We start from the raw sequence: 23,514 nt of genomic DNA, 5'->3' as shown, positions 1-23,514 counted from the left end.
TTCTCGTTGAATTCTGTTGTTATCTTCCGGGGTATTTGCTAGTCCTCCCAATTTGGTGTCATCTGCAAATTTAATGAGTAGTGTCCCCCCCCCCCCCAGATAATTTATAAAAATGTTGACAAGTATTAGGCCCAGAACCGAGCTCTTTGGGACCCCAACAGACACCTCTCTCTAATTAGATGAAATGCCATTGACGACTACTCTTTGGGTGCGGTTGTCCAGTTCCCCATGCACCTAACTATCCTAGAATCTAATCTGTGGTGCTCCAGCTTACCCATCAGAACATCATATGGGCCCCTGTCAAAAGCTTTACTGAAATCAAGATAAACAACATTGATGGCATTCCCACGATCCAGTAAGCTCATCACTCAATCAAAGAAGGAAACGAAGTTGGTCTGGCAGGACCTGTTAGGAACAAATCTGTGCTCACTTTCCTAGATCACCAAGTAGTTCTTTAGATACTCGCAGACCCCTTTAAAATCTGCTCAAGTATCTTCCTGGGACAGAGGTCAGACTGTAGTTAGAAAACATCATGTAGTAACTTACCCTGTTACTGCACTGTCATATGAGTAGTTTATGCAGACTCCCACTATGCCTGTCGGCTCTGGGATGTTTCTTCACCAATGTCTGCAGTACCCATTGGTGGAGTAGGACGAAGAATTAAAGTTATAATGCTATTGTATTCTTCTTTTTTACATTTCTCTGAGCTTCGCTATTAATGTTGCAACGTGACTAAGAACAAATAGCTTTCTGCCAATTCTCATGCATTATTTATGAAGTTACTGTAGTTTTGCGTCAAGTTTAAAAGATGTTCTTAATCTCATTCTGATAATTTTTAAAATAGGTTAAACTGTGCCCTTAAATGGAAAATGTATTTCAGGTTTGAAGTCACCCATAATTATTTGGATTGAATATTTAGTTGGTTTTTTTAATCATTTAAAAGTTATAGTTGAACTTACTTTGGTAAATTGCAATGTTTATGAACTTCATAATTCAGCCTATAAAATATTAACTGTTAAGATGTAGGCTATAGTATTGGGGTTCTGCCTGTATTCAGATATAACAATAAACTGGTTTGTTTAAACCATGACTAGTGCAACAAAATATGGTTACTCTACAAGGTGTAAGTAACAAATCCTGGTGTTTGTATGTAACCCCAGTAAGTATAATTCATGCCATATCTGCCAGCAGGAAAAATCTTCCCTATACTGCCATCTCTGTGGCCACACAGCTGCAAGAGGTAGACTAGCTCAACAAACTTTGATTTGTGAATTCAGATTTCACAATAATTAGTAAACAAATACAAGTTGTGCTACGCACATCATAAATCTTAGTTTGAAATCCTGGTTTGGTGCCAGCTGACAACCCCCCTTCTTGGTTTGTTGGGATGTATCCAGATGAGATAGCAAACTAGGGACTGATTTATAAATCCATGATTATAAATATGATTTTGCATGATGACTAAAAGCAGCCTCTGTGAACTGATCGTAACTTTTGCTAACACATGAGGTTTATGAGATAGGTAAATGAAAAATCTGAACAGAGCAGGTCAGAAGCTTCCGCTTGTATCTGTAAAAAGGGTAGACCCAGTTTATAAATTACTCGCAATTGTGTGCTTCTTTTTATTATTTACAATACTTGTGCCCCACTGTTCTCCCCAAAGAGAAGAATTATCTGTAGGTACTCCCATGTTAACACCTTGAGTGTTGCCCTTTTCCCTACTGTGGTCACATGATTAGGAGAGATTGTGTAGCTACGTATCACAGTGTGGATGGTAATTGTAGACCTTCATGGGAGTGGTCTGGGAGCAACAGTGGGGGGAGCTGCAACCATGACTCCCCAAAAACTGAGCATGCCATCAGCAAGATCCCATAATGAACCTCCCACATTAGTGTCTTCGGCTGACTGCAAGTTTGCCCAGAATATATCCTTCAAAAAGCTGCTCAAGAATGTAAGTTCTTTTTCTGACCCTCTATCAGATAACCATAGTAATTCTAATCAACAAAATACACAAGATAACCCCTTAGACCTCCTATGAAATCAGTGTCTGGTGACTGCCCAAAAAGTCACTTCAATTTTTGAGCAATTTGCAAAAATTATTTAACAACTAGATTCTCTTAAAGACTTTTTTGATAACTTAAGGAGACAGTCGTTAATTTATGAGAGAAATACTGGGAATGAGTGTGATAATTGCTATAGAGAGCTGATAACAAACAAACAATCCAATCAGAAGAAAAGATAATTACACAAACTTTACAAGTTAATCAAATTATGTTGCAGGTCATCCTAGTAAGAGTAAATCAAAGGCAATGGGAATCTTAAAAAGCTATTATTCTTTCCTTGAGTAAATTAATGTGCATCTCCCCACTCTATTGACCTATCTACTGTTGACTGGCTACCAAGCTCTCGAGCTTTTAAGAGAGTGTTACTGACATTTGAACATGCTACAATTTCAGCTATGCTGTTTAAAATGAAATCCTTTCTTTCCACCTACCAAATTCTACCTATAAGGGTCTTTAGAGATTCAGATGCCCAACCTCTGATTCCGGCCACTATGTTGGCTACTAAGAGGATGTCTCAGCCAAGGACTCCTAATAAAACATCCTCTGCTAAATATGATTATAATCTGTTCAAATGACGGATACATTAGATACAACTCTCCCCTCTGCGGACATAATTCCGGATGAACGACAACCTTTGAGCAGTTGTAGGAGACCCTTGCATATTACAGCAGATGAACAAAGGCTGATGGAGTTTGAGAAATCTTTAAATACCACCTCTATTTCCATGGAACCATTGACTGTCTTTTCATCTCCCAAGGAGGATAACCGAACCAAGCCCGATTGTGAAGATAATTTCCCTGGAATCTCAAAGAGACACTCCACATCTGATGGAAATGTAGGAACTAGTGCCTCACTTTCTGAGCCCCTAAAAATCAAAGAGGGTGAAAATAGACCTCATCCTAATCGAGTATGCCCTAATTAACAGCTTGAGATTTCACATGAAGTGTTGAATCGGACAGAAGAGACTGATGAGGAGCTCTGGAGCAGAAAAGAGAAGCGATGGGATCTGCTAGCAGAAAGGATTGAGCAAGAATCCTAAGAACAGAATGCAGAAAGGTCGAACAGGCTTCCTGTGCAGCGAACTTTGAGGCTCTCTCCTTAGATCCTCGGGTTCTGTGTGTGGGGGTGATGTTCCCCCCTCCCCGGGTGCTGTGTTTCTATTTGGTCGTCCATTAGAACCACAGGGGCTGTTTTGGGCTTGGGAAAACACTATGGAGCTGAAACATTGCTTTTTAGTGATGGTTGTGGTGGTAGCGGCATATTTTTTTCCTTGGTCCTGCTACTTTTGGTGTGCACGATGTCTGGTTTCATGTTGGCCATCCATTTGGAGTATATTTGGTATTGTTGAACAGTGGAGGTTTTTGTTTATTGTGCAGTGATTGTACGGTTTTATTTTGTAGACTGTGGCTTTGTTTCCTATTGGATTCCCTTTTCAGCTTTTGCTGTAGATTTGATTCTGGGATGTGGAAGAAACGGGAACAACAGACAGCCCTCTATAAATTTAAGTTGGTGTTTTGAAAATGAGAAGGAAAGAAAATTCTGACACAAAGAAAACTTTAAAACAGTTTTTCAATAATAAAATTGTACTATCAAACTTCTTTCTTATTTCTATCAAAATCTTCCTTCCCCTTGTTATGGCTGTGGTTTTCTCCACTCTGGTCCCCCCTCATTCCCTCTGCAACATTTTGTGTCTAATGTATTCCTACCCAAGCCATGCCTTAATGTTTTATTGTGCATTGTAAAATACTTGCTGGAATGTACCTTCACAATCACATGCATGTGTGAGAAGGGGGAAAGAAAAGTTATTTATATGGACTCTCCACACCAGCAGAAAGTAGGGAACAAAAGAGAATTTGTGATACCATTCTAGGGTTTTGTCACTTGATTTGAAATAAATAGATTTGAACATAAGATGAGTCCTGCTGGATCAGACCGGTGGTCCATGTAGTCCAGCATCTTATCTCTCACAGAGCCCAACCAGTTCCTCTGGATGTCCAACAGCAGGGCATAGAGACTGAGGCCTTGCCCTGACATTGCCTCCTTCTGCTGGTATTCACAGGTTTACTGCCTCTGGATGTTTTACTTTTTGAAAATGTAATATTAGCAATTTCCTGTTACATGTAGTTAATCTGCTCTCATGTGGTGAACGATTGGGGGTGGGGAGAAGAGATAAATTAGTTCCCAGAAAATGTTCTTAGGACTTATTCTAGGTGGTACTCACCTTTTCTATGCATGTATACCACATATATTTATATCCTTAATTTTGTTAAATCTTATTTCAGAAAGGTAGGAAAATATGAACTAAACATATTCCTGGCAAGCTAGCAATTCCAGTACTGTCACTGCTGCAGGGATATAGGGTTGAAAAGGTTGGAAAGGTGCAAATGGTTTTTAAGAAAGCTGTGAATGTTATTAATGTTTAAAATGCTATCACATGCTCTGAAAATAGTGAGTATGTAGTGTGTAGACTGCTTCTCATTCCTTGCCTGACTCTCAGAAGTTTCTCAACTTGCAACATTATGAAATTGCTTTCAGAACTGGCTTATTATCAGGTCTCCCAAAAGCGACAGGCAAGCCATGTTTGGAATATTCAGGTGAGATTTCAAAGTCTGTGAATAAGTAAAAAAACACATTTTCCATTTAAAAATTTTCTTCTTGACCTTTACTGGTACTCCTCAGTTTACTTGTGTTTTCCTCTTCACCTTTTGATTTAATATTTAGAAGTCTCTTCCCAACCTTCACCTTGCTCATATTTCCCATTCCCTCTGAGTTCCGCAGTGCTTTATCTTTGGCACTCACTGTTCTTCATGTTGTTCTTTCCCACCCTTTATTTATTCAAGCTTTGGCCTCAACTGCTGCATATTTGCAGAGAATTGTCTCAGCTTTCCTTCTTTTCTCCTTCCTATCTCTTCCCTTTTTCATTAGTGCTCGGGGGGAAGTATAGCTGTTTCCTTAAACATTGTCCTAATTTATTTTCTGTCTCCCCTCTTCACCCCCTGCTGCCCTCAGGATGCATATGACACAATGGTGTTCTGTCAAACAATTATGTGTTTGCAGTGGAAGCTCTTGATTCTGACAGTCACAACCTTTGCCCAGTACAGGAGTGTCCCATTACTGAAGAGGGATGGTGGTGGAGACCATATCTTTGGGCAATATGTTTCTCCTTCACTGGGGAACAACATTCATTTAAGCATTCACTAGTGGTGTTAGAATCATAGAGTTGGAAGGGACCACCAGGGTCATCTAGTCCAACCTCCTGCACAATGCAGGAAATGCACAACTGCCTCTCCCCCACACACCCAGTGACCCCTACTCCATGCCCAGAAGATGGCCAAGTTGCCCTCCCTCTCATGATCTGCTCAAGGTCACAGAATCAGCATTGCTGATAGATGGCCATCTAACCTCTTCTTAAAAACCTCCAGGGAAGGAGAGCTTACCACCTCCTGAGGAAGCCTGTTCCACTGAGGAACCACTCTGTTAGAAAATTCTTCCTAGTGTTAATTAGTGTTAATAATTATATTCTGCAAAATTATACTAAGTTCATCTCTGTCCTGATAGCCTGTAGTGGTTGTGTTATGGTTTCCTCTTAGCAGAAAAACACTTAGCAGATGAACATGTCCTTCACCTCATACAGACTTCACACAGCAGAACCAGGTATACTGCATCACAATCTCATATCCTTCAAATGGACAGTTTGGATGATTCAACCCTTCCTTCTCAAATCCCTTCACTCTCGGACATCATCTTCAATTCCCACTTGTCCTCTGAGGGAGTCTTTTGAAGCAAAGTGGAATATGTCTCTTCCTAGACTCCTTGCATTCAAAACAGTATTCCTGATTTCTAGTATGTTGACTTGATGAGCCAGCAAACTATAGAATCCTTCCTTCACTGTTTTCCACCTAAACAAAGTTGTTCTTCACCCAGACTTCTTCCTAAAGTAGTATTTCCCTCTCATCTTGTTATTCTTCATCTCATCATGTTACTTGAAACCTTTCCATGGCCAAAGGATGAGGATGAGAAAGCTCTTTGTGTTTTGGATGCCAAAAGAGCATTCTAGATAGGACTTTCATAGGGACCACAGTCTGTTCCTCTTTCATAGTGGGCATCAAAAGACCAAGTTTCACCTCAATCTCAAAATGGGTAGCCTCCACCATATCTGTATGCTAGCAGTTGCTTCTAAAACAACCCAAGGTACACTCTGGCAGCAAGATTTTCTCTGAACTAGGTTCTTTTTGAGGAGACTCAAAGGTTGATCTGGAAATTATAAAATATTATAAAATAATTATATTTATTAAGTATACACAATAGATATGATAAAAACACTAGGCCTGTAATACAGGCTACATGTAAAACCACTGGTATAAACTGTTACAGAAATATTAAACATAGTTGATGATATACATAATTTAAATGACCAATAGACCATACACGTTTCGGCCTCTTGGGCCTTCTTCATAAACATGATTATTAAAAACACATCCGGAAATTTGAAACCCTTATATCTTGTGTGGCCAGATGTAAAGTAGTACTGCCAATCATAGGCCTTTAAGCATGGTAACTTACTCACACTATCATCGGTTGTAAAATTATCAATGTTTCTGGATGTGTATCACACCAACCGGGTCCACCACCCTGTGTCAGAATTCCAAGGTGCCCACAGGCTCAAAAACGGTTGCCCCCCCTAAATAAATAAATATTATAGTGACAGTCAGTCAGATTTATTACAGCGATTGCCAGCAAAAGAGTACAAATATACATTATAAATACAAAATAAATGATTAATAAAAACCCAGATAAAATATTCTCTCTCTAAAAATATGGCCAAAATTTTAATAACTTAGGATTTAAAGTTATTGACTATACCCACCTTTTCTGAGCAAATTTTGATTGCTACAAAACAGAATTTAGCTTCTAAAACTTCATTTTCCCCCCAACTGGTTTCAATGGGAGATACCTTTATGGCTGATCATCCATCCAACTGAAATTAACTTCTCAGCATCTGTGTACATTATTCAGAGGAGTCTGTCCAATTTCAGACAGGCAGGAGGAGAAGTCCTTTCTTCCTTTCCCTCTAAAGCTCTTTTTTACTTTGAATTCTTCCTGTTGACTTGAATGCTTGGCGGATTACTTCCTGTTTGTCTAAATCCTCATGGGGATACAGATGTCTCTTCACATTTCACTGTAAATAACGAAATAATTAGCTCTCTAGATGCTACAGCATCTGGGATGCTTTTTTTTTGGAGGGGGGAGAACTAGGAGTTTTTATTTTAATTGCCTGTATAGACGACACACCGTGAAAGGAGTACAGTCCTTGAAAATTGTACCCCAATTGGAAAGCACAGAAATTACATCTGGACATAATATTTTGTGTTTAAACCAATGGAAACTAACACATACAGTTAATTGGTTCTTGTAGGTTATCCGGGCTGTGTAACCGTGGTCTTGGAATTTTCTTTCCTGACGTTTTGCCAGCAGCTGTGGCAGGCATCTTCAGAGTAGTAACACTGAAGGACAGTGTCTCTCAGTGTCAAGTGTGTAGGAAGAGTCAGAGAGGTTGGGTTTGAGCTGAGTACTGTCCTGCAGACGTAATGTGCTAATCATTGTCCTGTAAGTATCAAGATAATGTACTAATGAGAGTGTGGTATGTTAATATGGAAGCATTGTATCCTGAAATGATCTGGTAATGTGTGAAATCCAAAGCTAATCTGCATGGCTATTGTTGACTGTAGCCTTTGTTAGTCTGGAGGTTTTTCAGGGCAGGAAGCCAAGCCTTATTCATTCTTAAACTCTCTTCTTTTCTGTTAAAGTTGTGCTGATGTTTATGAATTTCAATGGCTTCTCTGTGCAATCTGACAAAATAGTTGGTAGAATTGTCCAGTCTTTCAGTGTCTTGGAATAAGACCCTGTGTCCTGTTTGTGTCAGTCCATGTTCAGCCACTGCTGATTTCTCAGGTTGGCCAAGTCTGCAGTATCTTTCATGTTCTTTTATCCTTGTTTGTATGCTGCGTTTTGTGGTACCAATGTAAACTTCTCCACAGCTGCAAGGTATACGATATACTCCTGCAGAGGTGAGGGGGTCTCTTTTGTCTTTTGCTGATCGTAGCATTTGTTGTATTTTCTTGGTGGGTTTAAACACTGTTTGTAGGTTATGTTTTTTCAAAAGTTTCTCCATCCTATCAGTGACTCCTTTAATAAATGGCAAGAATACCTTTCCTATGGGAGACTGTTTTTCCTGAGTTTTCTGATTTTTGTTTGGTTTAATGGCCCTTCTGATTTCATTCTTGGAATAGCCGTTTGCTAGCAGTGCGTGATTTAAATGATTAGTTTCTTCCTTGAGAAACTGTGGTTCACAGATCCGTCTTGTACAGTCCATTAATGTTTTGATTATTCCTCTTTTCTGTCGGGGGTGGTGGTTGGAGTTTTTGTGTAGGTAGCGATCTGTGTGAGTTGGTTTCCAGTAGACCTTGTGACATATTTTAACATATTTTAACAAATTTAACATACAGTTAAATTTGTTTAGATCCACATTCATTTTCCTCTTACATTGGATCAAAATGACCCCCCCCCCCCGTTTTCAAAATTTGCTTGGAAATGGATGCACATTTTAAAAAGCCAAAAATATACCTGTTGGTTCTCTGGCCTGAAAAGGTTGCCATATCACATAAAACTATAGCTTACATTACTCCTGGCTGGATTCCTTTCTTTCATGTAGAATCTTTTTTTATCTGGCCACTGCTTTGATTTGGCCTTGTGAACTTTCACAGATAAAATAGTTGGGCAATTCCATAGGATTGGGGGCTCCTGAATTAACACTTCAGCATGAGATGATCGTGTAAATTGGCAGATGAACAATGGTATAGCTTGCATAGCCTTTTTCCTTTCATGCCATTCACTACAAGTCTGGTATTTAGGGTTCCTTCTGATTTCATCTAATCTTCTCTGTACAGCAACCACTGTGTTATTAGACAGTTCTTAAGATTTTCCCAAGGCTCTAATCTTTTATTTTTCAGGATAATAACTGGTAGCCAGGGGTGAATTTCTGATTCTGATGCTGCTTTAACAATCTTGTCCCACTGAAGTTTAATCTTAGAGAGATCAAGAAGATGTGATTAGTGTGTCCATTCTTTGAACAGTTTCTCCGAACGTTGTTTTCCTTCAGCAGTATTAGTTGTTGCCATGTAGTTCTACTTGTTTGGAATATGTCCTTCATTGTAATTTGGTTGTGCTAGAAAGCTTCTCGTTTTCTCAGTGTATCAAATTTTAAGCATTAAACCCACTCTTGTTAGTTTCTCTTTTAAAAGAAGCTCAGGTAACTATTCTTGTTTAGTATCATCTAGTGTTTAGAAAGTGTGCCTGGCATATCTTAAATATTACCTTTAAATAAGGAATCCAGCAAAATACTGTACCCTTTTTGTGTCATGGATGACCATTTTACTGCTCACGACCTTGATCTAGTCCTCAAGGGCCCTGTTAACTGCACTAAGTTTTAATCGATAATAAAAAGTTTGGGCAAAGTTACTTCAACTTTATTATGAAGAGTTATCACTTGTGAAAGGTCAGTTTGTACATTAAAATATACCTCTAGCCACTGGGCACCCTGCCCTCTGAAAATACAGAGCACAGCTGCACTGCTTATATATAATAAGTGTTGAGCTTGTATTTTAGGTGGTTAGAAACAGTGGTGATTATTTCTAGTAAAATGTGAATCTAAGCAAGTTGTTTCATAAGTGGGGAGAACTTAAGGTCATTACAGTAGTGTGTTAAATTTAAACTTGATCTGATGCCTTTAGCAGGGATGTTGAGTCCCCCTCCCCCCCAGTAAGAATGATGTAAATAACTGAGCATTGCTTTGTGCTCTTGGGCAAATTCCCATATCACATTTGACAGGAATTGTAGTGTAAAGAGTCATGCCCCATTGTGCTGCTCGGATGTAGACACACTGAGGGTTATGCTTTATGTGTTTAGTATGCGATTCTCAGCCTTCTGTTTGAAAAGCGTTGTATATTTTGTCAGCTGTTTTTAACTGGAAGAAAAAAGAAAGCATGATCATGCTTAGCAAAGTATACATCTGCTGCATTTCCCCCTTAGTGTGATAGGCCCAAAGTGCATTTTGGAATAAAGTAATTCAGTATTTAGTCCAGAGTAAGGCATATGAGGTGTCAGTTGCTTTTAGTTTCCCCCTTTTAAATAATGTGTGTACTCTAGTCATGAACAGCTGCTTGTATGCATCTGAGAGAGTTTTGGGCTTCTCTTTTCTTGAACACCATTCCTACATGCTGCATAGCAATATCTTTTGAATCCAAGGAGAATGTGGAGTGTGTGGGTGTGGAGTTTGTGGGTGGTGTCTGCCAACTACAAGAATAAAATTCCAATGGGCATCTTAAAGTGGATCCCCACCCTAAGACTGTGCTATCATTAAAGCTTTGTGATGCTTACACAATCTGAATGCTGATTTCTTAAGGGGCTGTATATATCCAGTTTGAATAGTGTCATACAGTAATTGCGACTCTAAATGTAAAAAATGGCCTTAGATGATCATTATTAATATGTAGCATGTGTATCCCAGGCAGCACTATTGGTCTGTTCAAGTACATCCAATGAGCAGTGAAGGGAATGAAAGTGATTCTGTTAAACATATGAAATTATATAGCTGTGGGACTGAGAAGGGATTGACAGTAAAACAGCCAACATCATAATGGCTCTGTATAGATCTGTGATGCGGCCTCATTTGGAATATGGTGTGCAGTTCGGGTCACCAGATCTCAAAAAGTATAGTGCAGAGCTGGAAAAAGAACGCGAGAAGGCAATCAAGATGATTTGGGGGTTGGAGCACCTTTCCTACAAGGACAGGCTGAAGAGGCCAGGATTTTTCAGTTTAGAAAAGATTTTACTAAGGGTGGGGGGACATGATAGAGGTTTATAAAATTATGCACGGGGTGAAGAGAGTTGACAAAGGCCAATGTTTATATCATTCTCTTAAAGCAATACCACACAATGCAAGGTGCATAATCCCTCCTCTAGCTATTTCCTGCCCTCATCAGGGGGATTGGAGCTACCCATTGTTTGCATTTTTTTCACATTTCTTTATTGTGAATATCTAAAGCCCACATAAGCCCATCAAAAAATGAGTCGTGAAGATGCATTTCCGTATCTATAACTGTATCTATAACTGCTTCTCCGCTCCCTGGATTCAAAGGTGCCTGGTGGAGTTGACACCTCTTTTCCTAGCCTTCGTGTGAGACTCCTTCGGTTTGTGGATTGCTGGATAACTGAAAGCCTTGTAGGCTGTTGCCTTCATACATATAAAGGAAATTTAAAATTGGGTGGAGGCAGAAAGAGGGGAAGAAAAAAAGAGGAAATTGGTGGGAGTGTAGTGCAACCTGTGGAATAGGGCAAAGGAAAAATTTGGGAATAATGGTGGTGAGAGAGAGAGAGAGAGAGGAGAGAGAGAGAAAAGGGCTAATATGAGATTTACAGGTTCATGCACAAGAGAAGAAAAGAACGGAGGGTGTCACGGAGGGATACAGATGCACACTTACAGTAGAGAAACAAGACCTTATTTTGGAGCAGAGAGAAAATTTAACTGTTTTTCACAAAAAATGTATTTTATAATTGATGAGATGGTATAGCTGCCTCAAATTACAGAAACATATGGATGTGAAGCTCAGAATGACTTATGTTGAGTACTTGATTTGCAGTGAAAAGAGCAGTAGGATTTTAACCGCTTTCTGACATTTGCTTGCTTACCATTTTCCTTCTAAGTAAATTGGAAACATTACTACTAGAGAGTTATCGCTTAGTCGTTGAGAGCTGTCAAGTGAAATTTTAGTATATGTTTATTTATTTAGAATATTTCTATGTTGCTGCATCAGAATCCTGCTTGAGGTGGCTTACAATTAAAAATTAAATATGTTATCTGGATTTTGTAAAGATTCATGTTAAATTGTGTATTAATGGAATTTTAATATTTTAACTTGCCAGGGACAACCAGTTGGCGAATGTGATTTCAATATTCGTCTGTCATGTATAGAAAAAGAGATTATACTCCCACGACATGACAAAATGAAGACTGGCCAAATTGACAAAGCACAAGAGCCTTTCAGTGTTCGAAACAAACCATTTTTTGACATCTATGCAGCAAAAAAGGTAAATATGTTTTTGAACATTTAATCCAGCAGTCACTCTTTTTAGACATGACTTCAACCTCTTTTAGGGTTTCGTTACAGATAAAACCATGCATGTAACCACAAGTGCTTTTTGTTCTATGTTTAATTAAGTTTTTTAAAATAAATAAATGAATAAAGTGTAAAATACTTTTCTTTTGGAGAGCTTTTAAAATGTTATTTGTATAAGGGTGGCAAACAAGAAAAGGCATGTTCCTGTAGCTAAACTGTGGCATGCATTCTCCATGTTGAACTTAATCATGGTTGAGGTTTCTCTTGGCACCAGCCTTCACAATCGTACTTATTAATCAGGGTTTGCTGTAAACTGTGATGTGAAAACTACAGTCTTGTTTCATCACTGAGCTACTTTCAGAGCCAGCGTGGTGTAGTGGTTAAGAGCAGTGGTTTGGAGCGGTGGAGTCTGATCTGCAGAACCAAGTTTGATTACCCACTCCTCCACATGAGCGGTGGAGGCTAATCTGGTGAACTGGATTTGTTTCCCCACTCCTACACACGAAGCCAGCTGGGTGACCTTGGGGAAGTCATGCTCTCTGCCTCACCTACCTCACAGGGTGTCTGTGGTGGGGAAGGAAAGGGAAGGTGATTGTAAGCCGGTTTGATTCTGCCTTAAGTGGCAGAGAAAGTCGGCATATAAAAACCAACTCTGATGATGATGATGATGATGATGATGATGAGGGAAACTCAAAATGTTGCGGACACATAGATATGGCTGACACTGCTGAAAAGTACTGAAGAAGTGGTAGATTACGGGGAAGCTTTAGGAACAGACCACCCTTAACTATATTCCCTTCTCTCTGACTGTCATGGCAGTTGTCATTAATGATAATGTATTCCATCTCTCTCGTTCTTGCTGTCAGCATTGTACCAATATCCAAATGATCAAAATCAATGCAACCATTCTTTTCCTTCAAAAACTCTAAAATGTAAGTTTTCGCTCCCTCTGCCTCATAGGCTGGAACGTTTCTTCTCTGAGGAGAAACGGGCGGGGGGGGGGTGATACCAGTTAAAATTTAACTCAGCATTATGGAACCTTGCTATAATAAAATGCAGAATGTTTCCCTCAGGATTGGAGAATATACCTTATTCTTTAAAATGCAGTGGTAGAGGAATTGTGAAATTGGGATTCGGATCTCAGGGTTTAGGATCCATGTGGAACTGCCCAAATCTCTCTCCACCACAATCTAAAATTAAGGAAGAGACAACCCTTTCCTCACTCTTTCTTTTTTTTGACCGGTTGTTATGCCTGTGCCTACATGTTACACACTCTGTGGAGTCTCAGCTGGTGGAGGGACAAATAGCGGAGATTATTTTTTTTAATGTAGGTGTCCTCAAGTTTGAATTTGTGCAGCCTTGACAGGAAAAGAATTTCAAGTGTGTCGGAATTTGGAAAGCGGCTCAGAATGGCACGTGTACACTAGAGGCAGATTAGAAAGAGCTTGCCTTATTTGTCAAGCAGAAGGACTATTGGAAGGCAAACCCCTACATTTGTGGGGGTGGGGGGAGAAAGCACTTTCGTATTGTAGCTGTGTCACTCATATTTAAAAGAGCTTAGGGGCAGTTGTCAGTAGTTTGTTTCATATCTATTCTTCATCTTTGTGGCTTCTGTGCAGTCCCACATGGCACTGCGTATGCATGCAGGCCTGTGTGTGCCTGCACAGGAGACCACTTGGTGAACAATGGTTACAGGTAAGTGCAACCCCCGTTTTCTAAATTAAGAACAGAGATATGGAACTCTCTCATATACTTTTCATCCAACAAAAGAAACGGTTTTTTAAAATATGGTTAGTTATTTTATTGTCTCAAATTCTCTGGTGGTTTCTCCAGTCACGATCAGTGGCCATGATCCTGTGATGGTAGCCTGCCACTGCCCTCACACAAAACACTATGAAGGAGGGAACCAATGTGCACCCAAGGTCCAAGGAGGACTGTGGCATGAGTGGACAGAGCCCTGGAACACACACATACCAGGGAGCCTTGCATACTTTAGTTTGAGTCCCCTGTTATAACTGTGTTCTCTTTTACCAGGTGCACATTTAGAGAGGAAAGCATGGCCACTTTGACCACATCACCCCCCCATTTCTCCATAGTGTACTTTTTCTTCTCGTTCTGGGTGAAGGGCATCTTGTAAACTCGCGGGTATTACCATCACGTGCCCAGGGAGGCAGGACTAAAATTTTTCAACTTCCTGTCTCCCTTGGCGGGAAACCCAGTTTCCGTCCTGCCTCGGTTAGGGTGGCAGCTTCATTATTGGACTCCGACTTGCTTGGGAAATTCCTTTGTATGTGTTCCCCTTGTGTTCATCTTTGTCGATACCTGAGTTCGTCCCCCCCCCTTTTTACCATTTCTCCATAGTGTACTTTTTCTTTTCTTTTCTTTTTACACATGCCATTTTACCAGGGCTTTTATTTAAGGGGTTAATCTTTTACCATTTTAATAGCCTGAGAATTTAAACTGCTCAGTGTTTTATGTTGTTTTTATGCTAGGTTTTTAATACTGTGCTCTAATTGTTAACTATCCATTAGCATGTTACGTTTTCATTATGCTTTGTAAGCTACTTCAGGTTTCCTGGAAAAGCAGCATAGAAAATTTTGAAATAAGTAAATACTGCTCACCTACAATGGGATCTTACATCAAGGTAGTTGCTGATATACTGGTAAGCCAGCATCACAGATGTGACAGGCTAGAGAGGCTTTGGAAGACAACTAAGGCAAAATCTGCCCGTGGCGTGCAGTTAAAAATGCTCCCTTGTACGCTGACTCCTGATGTAGGCTCCGCGCTGGTAGGGTAGAGCATGGATTGGTACTGGCACAACTCCAGATATGCCAGCATACGTCAGGGACGGGTCAGCATATTTTTGAGAAATACTTCATGATGCTTAGTTGCCATTCAAAGCCTTTGAAGACTTTGCAGTATTGTACAAAAAGAAGGAAAACTATGTAAACTAATCCTTCTGGAGCAAAGAAACATAGCAACAAATGTAGTCTATAGAATTAACACAGAAAGTATGTTTTTATTCTGTGACATGTTTGCATACAAATTGTTCTCTGGTTCCATGTTTCCTTTCCTTTCGTTTAATGGTACCGCTCCTAGCCAATAGGCTGTGAGCTAACCACACTGAACTGCTGGGCAGAATTTTAAAAAATTATTTTATTTTATATTTGATCATATATATATGATCATATATGTGTGTGTGTGTGTGTTAAGTGCCGTCAAGTCGCTTCCGACTCATGGTGACACTATGAATGAAAGTCCTCCAAAATGTCCTATCTTTGACAGCCTTGCTCAGATCTTGCAAATTGAAGGCTGTGGCTTCCTTTATTGAGTCAATCCATCTCTTGTTGGGTCTTCCTCTTTTCCTGCTGCCCTCAACTTTTCCTAGCATGACTGTCTTTTCCAGTGACTCTTGTCGTCTCATGACGTGACCAAAATACGATAGCCTCAGTTTAGTCATTTTAGCTTCTAGGGTCAGTTCAGGCTTGATTTGATCTATAACCCACTGATTTGTTTTTTTGGCAGTCCACGGAATCCGTAACACTCTCCTCCAACACCACATTTCAAAGGAATCTATTTTCTTCCTATCAGCTTTCTTCACTGTCCAGCTTTTACACCCATACATAGTAATAGGGAATACGATGGCATGAATTAATCTAGTCTTGGTGGCCCAACATAAATAAACCCAACATAAATTTCACTTCTGGAACTGTGATAGCTGGATCACAACCACCCAGCAGAAATTGTAGATTATTAGCTATAGGCATGTCTAAATCAGGAATTAATGGATTAATCAGCTGTGTTCTTAAGTGCTTATATCTTCTACAATAAAAAGACATGCTGCATGGTTTCAATAGAACCACTTCCACATCCACGTAAATGCTCGGAATAGGGCTTTTTAGAATAGCACCCACTCAAAATGCTGGGGGTAGTACATTGAATCTGACTAAAAAGAAAGGTCTTCTGTTAACTGGGATGGTTAAGAAATCAATATACTGACAACAAGAATTTTAATATGTGAACCGCAAAAAAGCAGGAGAGCACACATGGCGGGCACGGAGAGCAGTGCTGTTTAGGTCTCTGTCATGAGTCAGCCTGCAGAGACCTCCTCTGACGAAGAGGGACATCCTCAGGCAGAAGTCCCACAGGAACAACCACAGGGCCTACAGCCTGCCGGAGGGGAGGATCAGCGAAGGTCAGGGGATGACTCACCATGTCTGCAGCCAGCCAGCTCAAGGACTCCAGTTGGACCTGACACCTTGCAACATGCAGTGTCTCCAGAGGCCTCGCCAGGGCCACTGGAGCAGAGGAGAAAACAGGTCCGTCTGGCAATGCAGCAGAGACGGCAAAGTGCTAGGCTGAAGGCTTTACAGAGGAACCTCCCCAGTAGCAGTGATGAGGAAGAGCAGGGCTGAAGCACCACCTGTGAACTCAGCCTCATCAGCATCAGCTGGCTGCTACAGCAGCAGGGGAAGGGATTTAAGCCATCAGTTAGGCTTGGCTGTTGTGCAAGCAACTTGTCACCAACCTCCTTGAGTACCTGCCTTGTTTACCTGCCTTGTTTCCCTGCTCTCCATTGGATTCCTGGTATCCTGACTTCTTGGACTGGCTCTGACTAACGCTTTGGACTTCCCTTGCCTGTATTGATATCTCGGACTCTGCCTTCACTGTGAATGACCTTGGACTGTTCCCCAGACTACGCTTACAGCCCTCGCTCCTCGCCTGTACCATGACAGTCTCACTGGAATAGTCTTTTTTTTCACCAGAGAGCAGGCTGTAGAAAAAGACATAGTTGACAAAAAGTTATTTTCCAATCCAAGCCTCTGATGTTTAGCATCTACATACTCAAACCAGGGATTAAGATATGAGTCCTTGGATAACAAATTTAGAAGGCTACCTCGGTAAGAGCAAAGAGAAATTTTAATCGATAGCTGAAGATTAAAGCCCGCGCTTCTGCCTCCAGGGAATGAATCCCCAACTCAGCTCTAATAGCAATCCCTGCCACACAGTAAGGCGCACCCAGTAACTTTCTTAAAAACCTATGCAGAATAGCATCAAGATGTTCGCCTGCTGAAGTGGCCCACAGAGGAAGCTGTGTAACTATTTTTGCTTCAAGGAGCATAATAGCAGAAGGAATACCGTATTTTTCGCTCCATAACACGCACCTGACCATAACACCCCCCCCCCAGCTGGCCGTTGGGGCGGGGAAAGCCGGCTCGTGCTGGAATGACGCGAGCCGGCTCTGTGTGCCCCACCCGCCTCCCAGCTGGGAGGCGGGTGGGGAAAGCCGGCTGTTTGTTCCAGCGCGCCCAGCCAGCTCTGTGCGTCCCGGGGCGCACAGAGCCGGCTGGGCGTGCTGGAACGGGGCGCACAGAGCCGGCTTGCGTCGTTCCAGCGCGCCCAGCCGGCTCTGTGCACACATTCGCTCCATAACACGCACAGACATTTCCCCTCACTTTTGAGGAGGAAAAAAGCAGGGTATAAAAACCAACTCCTCCTCCTCCTCCTTCTACTACTACGAGGAGGTCCTACTCTTTTTGGATATACCACTTTTTAAATTTTATTAAGTTCTATATTTTCTTTTAAGCTGCAGTAACAATCTCAAGTGCTCATCGTTTCCAGATGACCTAAAATTCCTGCCAGATCTTTGGATAGCCTTCCTTAACTGACTGCATTCCCGATCATATCAGCCGTGCTTCCCCTTAAATTGGGAGGGGCACAAAGATCTTTTAAAGGCCTCCAAGAGGTTCTCGAATGATTTTAAAGCAATAAGTAGGTCAGGGGCATTAACTATTTCTGGAATTAGCTTCTTAAATAAGTTTGAAAATAATAGGGTATCAACCTCCAGTCCACATTGAAGAGTCCACTTTCTTGGTATTCTAGAGAAGGTTTCCTGGTCTGGAGTCTACAACCATTTTGGGAAATAAGGGTGTAGTTGCTATATGCATCTATTCTTCTCCTGCCATTCAAGATGATCAATTCATTGTCTAATGCAAAGGGTAACATAAACAAGCCAGCTTTGTTTATCTTACTATCCCTAGTAGATCTATCATTTAAAAGGAATAAGGACTTGTCAGTATAATCATCCTCCAACCTGCCACTGGCTAGAAACCAGTGCATGTTATCCGCTCCAATACGAGCATTAAAATCTACCATTAGGAAAGCCTCAGGATACTTAGAAGACAGACTACTCAGTTGTTCAGATAAGGAGCTCCACATGGATTTCATTTTCCCACTTATAGAGGATGGAGGTGGTTCCATGTTTCATAAAGTTCACAGAATACTTCAGTGATTTTCAGAGGCATTGTGCACCCTGAGGGGTGATTTCCAATGTGGACAATGCTATGGTGAGGTAGCTGTGCTCACTTTTTCTTTCAGAAGGCATTCAGAAACCCATTTTGAGTTTGGGCAGAACAGCAGATGTTGATTGGTCCCTATCTTTTCCTGTTTCTATGTCTCTTCGTATAGTGATTATTTTTCCTCTTCCTGGCCAGATGATCTGCAATATCCTGGTGGTAGATAAAGGCAGCAGTGCCATCTCTATAGGAGAGAGTGGGCTCTGCCTATAAGCTTGGTGGTGATTTAGAGGACTGTTCCCTTTCCCCTCTGTGTTTGGCCTTGATGGGTGTGAGTATTCCACCTTGTCCCCCCCCCCCAACCTCTGAGGCTAGGAAACACTCCCAAGGGATATCTCTTGAATGTGCCTTCCTGGTATACATTACAATGCCAGGTCAAGGTCATGTGAATGAATGCTAGATCGTCTGTCTTACATCCCTCCCCTCTAATTTTTTATGTGTCCCCTTGTTTGTTTCTTTTAGCCCTTACATTATTTTAGGTTGCAGTATTGATGACACAGTAAAAATAAGTAGATGTAACAATGATTAAAAAGACAAACCAAAGCCTCAGACTGTGGACTAGTGAAATACAGAAAATCCCATTCTTAAAGGTAGCTTACATTCTAGTAAAAGGGAAATGCAAATTTGGGCTTTCAGCTCCTTGTAAGGTTAGCTGTAATTATAAGGAGTAGCTGTAATCAGGTGTAGTTGTCACAGAAACATTGATATGGGTCCTGATTTGTGTTTTAGCGGAACCCACAGATAGATCAGCAAGACAGATGTCTAGATCAGGGGTCTCAAAACTGCGGCTCCAGAGCCGCATGCGGCTCTTTGGCCCGTTGAGTGCGGCTCTCCGAACTTGGTTCGGACTTGGAGCCCCTGCTCTTGCGCCCGCTCACGCTGGCAGCCGGGCTGCGGAGCCTGCATGCCTGAGAGAGAGAGAGCAGGCGAGCGGGAGCGCTGTCTCTCTCCCCCCCCCCCCGCCGTGGAGAATGGCTGGGTCCCCCTTTCCCTTGCCTTCAATGGTTGGGAGGCTAAAGCCTCCCCTCCCCTCTAGCCGTGTGATTGCTAGGTGGGCGGCTTGGCGGTTCCTGCCCCCCACCTATCAGCTGTTGGGCGGGGCGGGCTTCCTTTGGTAGACCTGGCCTCCAGCTGAGTCCCATTGGGAGGCCATGTCTACCCACTGGCTTTCTTGGCGGTGGACCTGGACTCCAAGCAGGGGAGGGGAATCCCCCTTCAGAGGCCAGGGCTACCAATTGGCTTCTAAGGGCCTCCGGAGGCCAGGTCTACTGCCGAGAAAGCCAATGGGTAGACCTGGCCTCCCAACGGGACTCAGCCGGAGGCCAGGTCTACCAATAGGCTTTTATGGCGGTAGACCAGGCCTCCAGACGAGGACTCCGGACGGGGAGGGGGAAATGGCAGGGACTTACAATTTAATTTTTATCAATAAATAAGATCACTATTAAGTATGATATCAAGTTTTATTCAGTGTACCTATAGTTTAATTAAGACTTAAAACTTTAATTAAAGTTTATTAAGTTAATAAACCGTGTACCTACCTATATAGTTTAAGTTTAAGAAATTTGGCTCTCAAAAGAAATCTCAATCATTGTACTGTTGATATTTGGCTCTTTTGACTAATGAGTTTGCCGACTCCTGGTCTAGATGGATGAAGGAATTCAGTTCAACAGATGAACTTGGGCAACATACACCAGAGAAACTACATATTGGATATGCTTTGGGGACCAGATTGCTTCAGATGGTAGCAGCAAGGGGGCTTGCATGAAGGGTATTTTTCCCCCTGCTGTGATTGACCTTTGGCTAATGGGTTCCAAAGGGATGAATACTTTTTCTTCCCTAAGAAAAACCAAGAAATAGATGCAAACAGTGTTTCTCAGTAACTGATAGGCTGTAAAATTTCAGTCAAGCTAATTTAAAGAGGACTGTAGGATAACATTTGTGATAGTGTTAATAGACATCAATAATAGTTCCATCTTAAATAAATAGAAATGTCTTTGTTGGGCTAACGCAGTTTTTGCAACACTATATTTTGCAGTTTTTGCAACACTATATTTTGCTTTCCTATTTCTTCCATGAATTTTGAAAGGACATAAACCTTAATTTTAGTTTCTGATGGCCAACAATTTAAACCAGGAGTGTCAAACATAAGGCCCGTGAGCTGAATCCAGCCCCTTGAGAGACAGCGTGGTATAGTGGTTAGGAGCAGTGGACTGTAATCTGGAGAAATGGGTTTGATTTCCCACTCCTCCACATGAAGCATGCTGGGTGACGTTGGGCTAGTCACAGTTCTCTCTGAACTCTCTCATCCCCACCTACCTCAAAAAGTGTCTGTTGTGGGAAGAGGAAGGGAAGGAGATTGTAAGTTGGTTTGATTGTCCTTAAAAGCTAGAGAAAATTGGAATATAAAAACCAACTCTTCTTTTAATTATTATTATTATGCGGCCCGCAAGCCAGACGAGGGGGCCACCCTCCCCCCACTCTCAATCTGGGCTGTTAAGGCCTGGCCTGGCCAGGTGACATTTAGATCATGTCCGGCGCTCGTAACAATTGCATTAGACACCCCTGATTTAGACTCTTGTGTTGATATGATAATACACTAAGAGGCTAGACAACCCGCTTCACTGTCATCAACATGCTTTCAGTTTTTAAGGTCACAATGAATGTGTCTGTATATTGCACATTATTTTATTTTAGGTTTATACATTCTGCTTCTTGACCTCTCTTCATTATTCATTAGTTCTGATTTTGTAGTTTTTGGAATGAACTGAGTCAAGGATGAGCCATTTTGTGTGGCCTCCACCCCTCTGGCATTTTAAAGGACTGTTTCCCACATGGATGGAGATAATTGTATAGGAAAAAATGTCATGTAGGAAGCTCTCTTAAATAAGTGAATCTAATTGATCTGCTATTACTGTTTAATATTTTAACCCCTGAAATATATTAGTTGCTGTACAGAATTTTCAAGTGACACTATCCTACCACTCGCTGTGGAATTCACCTTCTGTTTGAGTTTGCCCTTGTCTGGCCTTCTCGTAATAATGTCTTACGATATTGGTTTCTAGCTGTTGGGTCATGACCCACAACTGAATTACAGCAATCTGAAATAATCTGTCATTAAAAACAAAAACCCTTCTCTTCCTCCAAGGTGCTTAGGGTGATATATATGGTTCCCCCCTCCTCCATTTGATTCTTACAACAACCTTGAGAGGTAAATTGTTCTGAAAATGTATGCCAAGTTAGTGAGCTGTAGGACTGTGTGGGAAGTTGAACCCGGTGCTCTCCGCTCATACTAAAACATTCTGACCACTATACCACACTGAATCTCTAGTGGGTCACATTTTTTTAAACCTTCTCTTTCTCCAGTTGTCAGTAAAGAAGCAACAATGCAAAGAATCGCCATGCATAGTTGGCTGGTTTTATGGGAAAGAGCAAAAAAGAACTCAGAAATTACTGTTAGAATTTTTGCACCTTACCCAGGTAAAAATCCTGAGTAAGTTTGGTAAGGAGGAAACCAGCAGAGGGAAAAGAAGGGGGAGTGTTAAAAGCAGGCAGTTATTGAAGGTTTTAAAGGCCTTTATTGAAGGTTTTTCTGTGATTGGAAAGTTGGAAACCACTGATTTAAAAATGCCATGTCACCATATATGAACGATGTGGCTTGCTGTTGTGCGCCATTAATGAGATACAACTGGGTGAAAAAGATTAGATTATGTATATTTCTGTACTCTGCTGCATATTCAAGTTTTTTTTAATCTAGTAATTCTTGGCGGTTTGTTTCTGTTCTCATTTATGTTTCTCATAATATGCTTTTTTATTTAAATGACTGCTCTGTTGACACTTATAAGTTCATGTATAAAACATAACATACTATTATGTCCTCGACTAAAATGTCAGTCTGGAAAACTCATCAACTGAGGCGTGCGGCTCTGCGCTGCCATTCCAATTGGTAAATGCCTGTGTGAATAGAAGTGCTCTGCTGCGTGCCCCAAAGGTCATCCGACAAGGAATAAATTTGCACACTTATGGAAGCATGAAGTCTTGCAGTATGGATTTTGAATGTTACATGTATTTTAACTGGAGTAATTAGTAATATATTCTGTCACTCTCCTCCCCCTCCCCCGTTTGTAACAACTGTGGTGGTGGTTTATATCTACCCCAAAATGTTCTCCACAGTCAAATGGAAATTAGTTTTCAGTGGCCATTAGACTTTCAAATGTCTTTTGAAATATAATTCTGTTCTTGTAATGGACTATATTAACTCTTATATAGTTAATTCAAATGTCTTTTCAAAATGTGGACGGAAGATCAAACAAGACCGGGCATACTGCTTGCTAGTTTCTCTTACGAGGACAAAATGAATTGTGGGAAACTTTCCATTTATTTTGGACCAAGACTGCTTTTCTCTGCACTTGAGATGGAATGTTTTTATGAAGGAATGAAGAAGTGAGGTTGACAGGGATAAGGGAATTTGAGGGTATTTGCTGTGGTTGCTTTATTGCTTTTGATATTACTGCAACAAAAATTTGGAATTTATCCAAAATGGAAGCTTTGTGTGTACAAAATAGGAAGTAAGTAGATTCCTTTGAAATGTGGTGTTGGAGGAGAGTGTCATGGATACCGTGGACTGCCAAAAACAACAACCCCCCAAAAATCAGTGGGTTATAGGTCAAATCAAGCCTGAACTAACCCTAGAAGGTAAAATGACTAAACTGAGGCTATTGTACTTTGGTCACATTATGAAGACAAGAGTCACTGGAAAAGAGAATCGTGCTAGGAAAAGACCTAACAAGAAATGGATTTACTCTAAAAAGGAAGCTGTGGCCCTCAATTTGCAAGACCTGAGCAAGGCTGTTAGATAGGACGTTTTGGAGGACATTGATTCATAGGGTCTCTCCATGAGTCGGAAGCAACTTGAGGGCACTT

The 23,514-nt window shown here is 41.1% G+C and overlaps 1 protein-coding gene across 2 annotated transcripts in view; it reads left to right on the top strand.

Annotated features, from left to right (window-relative positions):
* Window positions 1-23,514, top strand: part of RNGTT (RNA guanylyltransferase and 5'-phosphatase) — a 205,337-nt gene that overhangs the window by 84,613 nt on the left and 97,210 nt on the right. For both annotated transcript variants that reach the window (XM_056856425.1, XM_056856426.1), the window contains exon 11: window positions 12,045-12,209. In XM_056856425.1, the coding sequence (XP_056712403.1) occupies window positions 12,045-12,209 (165 nt within the window). The remainder of the gene's footprint in view (window positions 1-12,044; window positions 12,210-23,514) is intronic.

The sequence above is a fragment of the Euleptes europaea genome, chromosome 10 (assembly GCF_029931775.1).
Source record: "Euleptes europaea isolate rEulEur1 chromosome 10, rEulEur1.hap1, whole genome shotgun sequence".
NCBI lineage: Eukaryota > Metazoa > Chordata > Lepidosauria > Squamata > Sphaerodactylidae > Euleptes > Euleptes europaea.
The sequence above is the reverse complement of the archived record's forward strand: the minus strand, read 5'-3'. Positions and strand labels throughout refer to the sequence as shown.